This window comes from Opisthocomus hoazin, chromosome 1 (genome assembly GCF_030867145.1).
Source record: "Opisthocomus hoazin isolate bOpiHoa1 chromosome 1, bOpiHoa1.hap1, whole genome shotgun sequence".
Classification (NCBI taxonomy): domain Eukaryota; kingdom Metazoa; phylum Chordata; class Aves; order Opisthocomiformes; family Opisthocomidae; genus Opisthocomus; species Opisthocomus hoazin.
Genome location: NC_134414.1, coordinates 77,274,645 through 77,283,883, shown reverse-complemented (window position 1 = coordinate 77,283,883; position 9,239 = coordinate 77,274,645). Strand labels below are relative to the sequence as shown.

Sequence of the window (9,239 nt, the reverse complement as noted above, 5' to 3'; positions counted from 1 at the left end):
GGAGGAACCCCCAGGCAGGGGCAGATGGTCCACCATCACAGATGTGGCCAGTGTCTCAGGAGGGTGCTAGCCCAGGCAGTAGGGCTGCAAGCCCCTCCATGCCACAGATGGAGGGTCAGTCCCAGGCCTCTTTTCTTGAGCAGTAGCGACACAGCCCAGGATGCCGGGATGGGACTGGGGCAAGCAGCCGCAGAAGAGCTGGGTGCTGAGACTTTGCCTTGGCCCTCACCTTGGCTCCCTCCAGGAACAGGGTTTGAAATACCAGATGCAGGTGAGGAGATGCCCAGAGTAAAATAGGGTCCTTTTTTCTCCCTTTGGAAATCTGGGAAATGCCAGTCCCAAGGACATACTTGCCACCATGCCAAAGTCTAGAGTGCAACAGGTTCTATTTACATGAGAAAAAAATGCAGCTCAATACATTCCATCACAGTGTTGGATCGCCACCAAAAGGAAGGTAGCCTTCCCTATAAATTACCCTTCCCCAATCCTCTGTCCTGTGCCAGAAGGCGAGCTGCGGAGAAGTAGGTAAGACACCACCACTCAGGGCGGGAGCTCTTCTCATTCCCTTCAGCAATAGCAGCTCCTCAGCAGCCCATGGGCTGCACTTCTTTACTGCATGAGATTTCTGCTTGAGTAAGGACACCAAAATTTGTCCTGTAGTTCTGGATTTAGCTCACCTACATTTAGATGTCTTTCATCCCTACGTGAGCCCATCTCCCTAGGCAACCCTCACAGCCGGTGAGGGGAAATGGGTGCTCCCGGAGCACAACTCACCCTGAAGTAGACAGACACAATGATTTCGACAGCTTGCATCTTGAAAGTACCTATTTCTGAGTATGAAGAAAGTCTCAGGAGACTGAGGCAAAGCTGCCCAGGGGTGGGGAAGGTGGTTTGTATACAGAACATGGGCAGGGAATAAGGTCATTCACGGTGGCAGTGCAGCAGTGCAGGGCACTGAACATTACTAATTTTACTTTTTCTCAACCAAGTATAGGGTTTGAGATTTGGTGGAAGCTCCCGAGATGTCATAGCAGCTGTGGGTTTGAAACACCAGCAACAGTGAGAGGTCACCAGTCTCTTGTGAGCAGATGCAGGCTGGTTTGTGCCGCAGCAGGAGAGCTGCCATTGGTGTCTCTCGTAAAAAGAGACGCGACTCCGTTTGTGTATCGCTTCGTCTATCTAACCAAGAGAAATGCCCCGTCAGCTCAGAAAGTTTCTTTGTGTTTCTCCAGCAAGTAGTGGGATTTGTTCATGTGTTCATGTGTGCCAGTGCTGACTGATTGCTTTTCAGGCTGTTCTGCGTGCGCAGGAAGAACCACGCCATGTACCCGATGCTCGTGCTGCTGGGCCTCGCTGCCCTCCTGGGTAAGCCTGGCGTCCCCCCCTGCTGCGCTCCAAGCACCTGGGGACACACGCCTGGTTCCCCAACCCCCTCCCCAAAATCTCCACTGCCATTAAACTCTATTGGAGGGCAGAGTGCTGGGGGTCCCCCGGTGAGGCTTATGGAAGGAGGGATGGCCCTGATGGACGGGTGGGCGCAGGGTGCAGGGCAGGACCTCGCCTCCTCTCCATCGCAAGGAGCGAGAGTGGCAGCCCCGTGCGGCTCCCGCGTCCCGCAGCCCGACCTCTGTGGCGTGCAACCTCCCCTCGGGTTTTGTTCGCAGTCACAAAAGGCTTTTATTGCTTGAGCCCTTCCGTGTCACCTCTGCAGGTGCCTCCCAGGGCAGCACGGATTGCTATGGCAGTGTAAGCGGAATTGAAACCACGGGGGCTTCCTGCAAAACTGCAAAGCCAGAGGGTTTATCCTACTGCGGTGAGTATCCCTCTTCTGCCACGCTTCTCCACGGCACAACTACCCTGGTTCCTTCACATCTCCAAAGTGCTGAACACAGGCTAGCTGCTGAGCCTGCACAAGAGCCCTGCCGGTGAACATCTGCCTCCTCCCACAGTCAGGGCAAAGAAAAGTGTCATCTATTTCTGCCTGCACTAGAAGGCGAGAGGTGAGAGGCAATGCTGAGTTTTAAAGGTTATTAGCAAACATCTTTACTTTTGATTGGAATTACAGGAGTTAAGGCATCAGAAACGATTGCTGAACGGGACCTAGAAGCCATGGCTCAATATAAAACTCTGATTGAGGAAGTTGGCAAAAAGCTGTGCGTCGAACCAGCCATCATCGCTGGCATCATCTCCCGGGAATCTCATGCCGGCACAATACTGAAGGACGGCTGGGGCGACAACGGAAATGGCTTTGGTTTAATGCAGGTATTGGCTGATATTCCACTAAGACCTGATAAATATACAGCAGATAAATAAAAGTAAACCTCCTAAAGGTACCATCCATTGCAGAAGGGAAATTTTACTTCTTTTTGTTGCTTTGTATTTCTAGGTTGACAAAAACTCCCATACACCTGTGGGAGCGTGGAACAGCGAAGCTCACATTACCCAGGGCACAGACATACTTGTCTCAATGATAAAGACAATCCAGGCAAAGTTCCCAAGCTGGACAAAGGACCAGCAGCTGAAAGGTAAGGTACAGGCCACAGGTTTTGTCCAGGACAGAAGAAAAATTTTAGGACGAGAATATGCTGAATTAGCCCTTGTGTTCCTCAAAAACCACGTTCCTAACAGGCTGTCGCTTATCTTTTCACCCCGCTTTTCTCTCACCGGCAGAAGACAAGCTTTGCCAATTCGGTGCTGTTCCTGCCTTTGCTTAGTAGGGCAGCCTGGCTCAATTTTCAGCACCATGCGGCAAATGTTTATACACCTGAAATCCAGTCTGTAGAGGAGCTGAGCTTTCCTTGTCTGACTGCGAGGAGTCTCCCACAGCCATTCCGGTTAGCAAGCAGCCCCGTGGTTTGCTCGAACGGGGCCAGCAGTTCACTCCAGATCTCTGCTGTCAAAGGAGACGAGGTGTTTGCTCTCGGGGAACTGCAAAACTGTGCTGCACAAGTGGAAAAGCTCAAAGCAGGCTGCACCCCACAAGCCCCTGGGACTGCTGGGGTGCCGCGGCGGGCTCCTTTCACAGCCACCTCAGATGCCCCTGCTTTTCAACAGGCCATATGGAGTGGCACATACGCAGCTGCAGGACAGAAATAATGCAATCTAGGAGAGTGTTCTAACTCTCTTTTAAGAGCAGTAATTTTCAAGGATGAGTGAGGAGTTACAAGGATGTTGGATATGATGTGGTATGGTGTGGTATGGTGTGGTACGGCATGATCTGACATGAGATGATATGGTGTGGTATGGTATGATAGGACACGATATGATCCTATCCTATCCTATCCTATCCTATCCTATCCTATCCTATCCTATCCTATCCTATCCTATCCTATCCTATCCTATCCTATCCTATCCTATCCTATCCTATCCTGATCTGTTTTATTCTATTCTGAACAAGCCCCAGTGTAAACAAAGGGCTTGTGCTGGACCAGGTAAATGGGACAAGTTCATCAAGTTGCAAATATCTGTGAGCTCAAAACCTCAGGTATATTTCTGATGTTTTGCTGGATTCAGCACTAATTGTGAGCTGTTTGAAGAGCCCCAGTGGGGTCAGAGAAGCTCCGATAATGCTGCCTTCTCCCCTGCTAGAAGGGGTCCCAATAAGAGAAAGCTTTCAAAACCAGTAAAAGCAGAATATATAGGGCTGGAATGATCCCTGTTTTTTTAAGTCTGTATGACTTGGGATGCTGGTTGATGAGAAACTCAACCTGACCCAGCAATGTGCACTTGCAGCCCAGAAGGCCAACTGTATCCCGGGCTGCATCAAAAGCAGCGTGGCCAGCGGGGCAAGGGAGGGGATTCTGCCCCTCTGCTCCGCTCTACTGAGACCCCACCTGGAGTCCTGCGTCCAGATCTGGAGCCCTCAGCACAGCAAAGACAAGGACCTGTTGGAGCGGGTCCAGAGGAGCGGCAGAAAGATGATCAGGGAGCTGGAGCACCTCTCCTATGAGGAAAGGCTGAGAGTTGGGGCTGTTCAGCCTGGAGAAGAGAAGGCTGCGGGGAGACCTTATTGCAGCCTTCCAACACCTGAGGGGCTGCCTGCAAGAAAGCTGGAGAGGGATTTTTTACAAGGGCCTGGAGTGATAGGACAAGGGGTAATGGCTTGAAATTGAAAGAGGATTGATTTAGACAAGGTATAAGAAAGAAATATTTTACTATGAGGGTGATGAGGCACTGGAAGAGGTTGCCCAGAGAAGCTCTGGATGCCCTCTCCCTGGAAGTCTTCAAGGCAAGCTTGGATAGGGCTTTGAGCAACCTGGGCTGGTGGAAGGTGTCCCTGCCGATAGCAGGGGAGTTGGAACTCGATGATCTATAAAGTCCCTTCCAACTCAAACCATTCTGTGATTCTATGACTTCTTTTGGTGTTTCATTTCAGGTGGGATTTCTGCCTACAATGCTGGGCCTAACAATGTCCAAACCTACGACGGAATGGACATCGGCACCACCCACGATGACTACGCCAATGACGTGTCTGCACGAGCCCAGTATTACAAGAAACACGGCTATTAGACTCGGGAATCTCTACTGAGTAACTTCAGAGCAGCTCTAGACTGCTAACTGCTACAGATGCAAAAGTACAGGAAAGCTTTACATGAATAAGAATTTGTCGATTAAAGCCCTGAATTTTTAAACCAACAGTCAGTTAGAGACCAGTCATGTAGTTTCTTTACAAGCAACATGCTTTGGCTTTTACACAGGGAATATTACCAACATCTTTCATCATTCTTTTCTGCTATCTACATTGTTCTCTGCGTTATGAGGGCTGTCTTGTTTTGCTATTGATAATTTACTACCTTTCAGGTCTTCAACACATCTCTGCCAAAATCTGTCATTCATCTGTCATTAAAATATCAAAAGGCAAAATGCTTCCTTGGGTATTAGCGTCATGATTTGTTTTTTCAAAGCTGCTTGACATTTACATTATGCTGCAGAATATTCCTTTTTTCTGAATGATAATTTTTCCTATGAATGCATAGAACAGCGATGGATGTTTGCAGTCACACAGAACTAAGGAAAGAGAAACTGAATACAAGTCTTACTAGCAAATGAAGCAGAGCTCCAAGGTGCTCATACTGTCATGTGTGTTAGCAGAGTCTGGGTAAGTGCAGTGTTGATTTTAGGCAGAGACAGAAACTGCGGAGGGAACAGGATGAAAGATGTGTTTGCACTTCATCAAGTTCCTTTTCCTCTCTGCTGCTTGTAGAAGAGTGACACTCGGGAAAGCAGCAGTCTTTGGGTTTGGCATATTTTGGTGCTCCTACTCCTTCCAGACCTGGGATCAAACTATCTGGGGGAGGGAGAGGATGGAGAGGCAAAGGGGAGGAGGGCAGTACATACCTGCAGGACCGAGTGACGCTCATTCTCCAGGGCCAAAGCAAGGGTTGGTTTTGGTTTGGCAGCAAGCAGTGCAAGCCGTGCCTGTCCCACCAGCATCCCCTTGCATGCTGAGGGAACTTCCGTTCTTCTTCCATGATGAGCACGAGCACACCTGCTAGCACTGGGAATAACTGTGTATCAAGATACTTAGAAAAACCACTGGCTGCAAGAATCTTAAATGCGTAGGAAAATGCAATCCAAAGCCTTTAGCAGTGCAGAGAGTTCTGATACACATCCTCCCAGAAGCAATTAGAGACCACGCTGCAAACATCCAGCATGGATTTAAACAAGGTAAATCCTGCCTGGCCAACCTGTTTGTGTCCTGCGATGAGATGACCAGCTTTATGGCAAAGGGGAGAGGAGCAGGCATGGTGTACCTTGACCTGGCAAGCTCTTTGCTCCAGTCTGCTGTAGTATGCTTACAGCCAGACTGGTGAGACAGGAACTGGACAGGTGGGCAGAAAATCGGCTAGAAAGTCACCAGGCTCGAAGCATGGGGGTCAGTGTCCATTACAGGGTCCGGCTGGTGGCCAACGGTGAGTGGCATCCCCCAGGGACAGGTCCGGCAGCCAGTACTGCTTCATGGCTGCAGCAGCAACTCAGGCTCTGGACAGAGAGCGCTCCCAGCGAGTTCACAGATGATACCGACTGGCAGGTCCTGGAGAGGCTGGAGAAATGGGCTGATGGTAACCTCATGACGATCAATTAAGACAAAGGCAAAGCCCTACAGCTGGGACAGAATAAAAATAATAATAATCTGTCATTAAAAAAACAAAAGGCAAAATACTTCCTTGGGTATTAGCGTCATGATTTGTTTTTTCAAAGCTGCTTGACATTTACATTATGCTGCAGAATATTCCTTTTTTCTGAATGATAATTTTTCCTATGAATGCATGGAATAGCGGTGGATGTTTGCAGTCACACAGAAATAAGGAAAGAGAAACTGAATACAAGTCTTACTAGCAGACGAAGCAGGGCTCCAAGGTGCTCATACTGTCATGTGTGTTAGCAGAGTCTGGGTAAGTGCAGTGTTGATTTTAGGCCGAGAGAGAAATTGAGAAGAACTAAAAACCTTTGAGGGTGCACTCAGTCCTGCTGTCCATGTTGCTGTAAAAGATCTTAAACAGCACTGGTCCCAATACCAACCCCTGGCACTTCAGATTGCTGCCCAAAGCTCATGATCTGGCACAACCATGGCTTCTCTCTTGTCCGTGTACCCACTGAGATAAGGTCTTTCGTTGGTCTGAGGTGGTTTTTTCCTGCCAAGCCAGACTGCCAGAGCCCTCCTGACTGTTTCTTGCTGCTTTGTTGTCCCCCAGGTGCTTGTGAAGCAATTGTTCGACCTTTTCCTCTGGCATCTTCCTCAGCGTTGCAGCCAGGTATCCTGGTCTGTGATTCCCAGGACCTTTCTTTCCCCTCTAATTTGGCTTTTCTCTTTCCTTACCTGTTGTGGTGGTTTGACCTTGGCTGGATGTCAGGTGCCCACCAAGCACTCTATCACTCCCCTCTTCAGCAGGACAGTGAGGGGGAGAAAATAAGACGGTAAAAACCCATGTGGGTCAAGAAAAATGCGTTTTAATAAAGAAAAAGCAAAGGCAGCCTATGGAAGCAAAGGAAAACAGAAGATTTATTCTAAAATGTGTTTTAATAAAGAAAAAGCAAAGGCAGCGTATGGAAGCAAAGGAAAACAGAAGATTTATTCTCTACTTCCCATTAGCACGCCATGTCCAGCCACTTCCTGGGAAGTGGGGCTTCCCACGTAGTGGTTGCTCTGGAAGAGAAGCATCATAATAACGAATGCTGCCTCCCCGCTCCTCCTTTCTCTTGGCTTTTATTGCTGAGCAGACGTCCTGTGGTATGGAATATAGTCAGCTGGTTTGGATCAGCCGTCCTGGCTGTGTCCCCTCCCAGGATCTTGCCCACCCCAGCCTACTTGTGAGGGTGTGTTATGAACACCCTTCTAGCTACCGATACAAAGCACAGCGCTATGAGGGCTGTTGTGGGGAAAATTAACTCCAGCTCAGACCCGATACACCTGTGCTTCTGCTTTTTGTGATACGTTACTTGTTAGTATATCACTTGCTTTGCAAACTGCCTGGTTTTTATAATAGGCCACAGGTCAAAATGGTGACCAAGAGTGCAACTGCAGCAGCGGTGTACAGCAGCCGGACGAGTAACTTCCAGTAACATGGACATGAGTGACCAGAAGCAGAATGGAGGCGAAAAGCAATCTGAACTCTGTGTTTTTCAGGAAAGTTCTTGCTCAAATCTTCAGGTAGTGTGCCAGTGTTAAACTTCTGTTAATTACTTACTACTTCCTGGGAATTTATCAAGCAGTTAGATTTCATCTTATTTTTGGCAGAGATTTTCCTTACTTGCTACAAGCAGCTGATACTGTAAAATAATATTTGCAAAAAAATATGGAATTCACATAATCAGGACATGTAAATAGACTTGAAAAAAAAAAAATCCTTTCTGGCAATGTCGCACAAGCCAGCGGGCAGGTCTGCAGGCCCTGGGGTGTTGCTGTCATAACGTGAAGCAGCAGCTTCACAGGTAACGCATGAAGAAATTGGACTCCTGAGGAACTCACAGACCTGCAGAGATAGCAATACCAGGTACTGGTGACAGGGAGCCTGCTGGCAGCAATCAAGGGTGACATGATGGGAACCTAAGAAAGCTCCGCTCCTGTTCACCCTCCTAACTCAAAAAACAACTTTATATATGTAGGCAGCAATGAGATTCCCTGCCCCATTTGAAGTTTACTCTAACCTACCAAAAACGCATTCATAGGTTTTGCGTAAGAGATTTGTATGACAGAGAGGTTTGTACAACATAATGCAGCAAAGACTGCAACCTACGAATTTTATGTAAGCTATTTCAAGTAGAGGGGATCAAACCATGTGATATGTTTCACAAGTTCGTATTGTAAAGTAATGGTTTTACTAAAATTAGTAAATTAAAATTAAAAAGTCTTAATATAGTGCAGAATTCACTAAAGACTAAACAATATATATTTTAATACTTCCGATTGCTCAACACAGGACTGTTTTCTGTAGTCTGAAAAAACCATCAGTAGCGTTAGAGACATCCTAGAGCTCCCTCTGGTCTCCAGAGATTATAAAAGAAGTTTGCTTGCAAATACACTAATCACGTGCAGTCCCTCCCGTGACGGTGAGCAGATGAGTGACCGGTGAGACAAGGAGCTGTCTCCAAACGAGTTCTCACACTGCCTGTGTCAATCCTGCCCAGCAGCCCAGGCACATGGCTTCTGCATCGGCAACGGTGACAGCCGACAGAACGATGCCCTGACGCCTCTGAGATGGTTGTTTGAAAGGCCGAACACGAACGTCCTGATTCCCCAGTTCACAGGCATGGGGTGAGAGGCCGGGCTCAGGCTGCCTCATGCCCTGCCTCCCAGACCAGATCTTCTCACCCACCCCAGTCTGCAGCACCATTTTCCTCTCCCAGTTCTCAAAATGAGTTTGAGACCCATTCCATAAGTAGTGAATTGGGATATTTACTAATATTTACTGAAGTTGCAGGTTGCTGCCCACCAGGCCCCATGAAATTGAGAAAAAAAAAAGAAAGACTGGACTATAACATTTATCTTTATTTTCTCTCTGATTCTCAGTATTATTCTCAGTAAACCTAAATCTGCACCCAGACCCATCCACATCAAAGACAACTTTCAAACAGAGCTTATAAACACAGAGCTAATTCACTCCTAATTCGAAGCTGGGATTCCTGACAGAGGAACAGATGCCAAAATGCTTTTAAACTTAGAGGAAACCCAGCATAAAGGTGCCAAAACTAAAGCACGAGACGTTGTGGAGCTTTTTACCAACACTGTTGTTGTGATA

General features: G+C 47.9%; 1 protein-coding gene across 1 annotated transcript; it reads left to right on the top strand.

Moving 5' to 3' along the window:
* Positions 1 to 444: 444 nt before the first annotated feature.
* On the top strand, positions 445 to 4,866 carry LOC104337896 (lysozyme g). The gene is made up of 6 exons (XM_075426848.1): positions 445 to 525; positions 1,292 to 1,365; positions 1,712 to 1,813; positions 2,066 to 2,262; positions 2,387 to 2,525; positions 4,376 to 4,866. The coding sequence occupies exons 2-6, from the start codon at positions 1,323 to 1,325 to the stop codon at positions 4,507 to 4,509; spliced, it is 615 nt and encodes a 204-aa protein (XP_075282963.1). The 5' UTR covers positions 445 to 525; positions 1,292 to 1,322; the 3' UTR covers positions 4,510 to 4,866.
* The last annotated feature ends 4,373 nt before the right edge of the window (positions 4,867 to 9,239 follow it).

Coding starts and splice junctions, on each gene's coding strand:
- LOC104337896 (XM_075426848.1), top strand. CDS start 1,323: ATGTACCCGATGCTCGTGCTGCTGGGCCTCGCTGCCCTCCTGG. Junction 1,366..1,711: donor GGGCCTCGCTGCCCTCCTGG/GTAAGCCTGGCG, acceptor TCACCTCTGCAG/GTGCCTCCCAGGGCAGCACG. Junction 2,526..4,375: donor AAAGGACCAGCAGCTGAAAG/GTAAGGTACAGG, acceptor GTTTCATTTCAG/GTGGGATTTCTGCCTACAAT.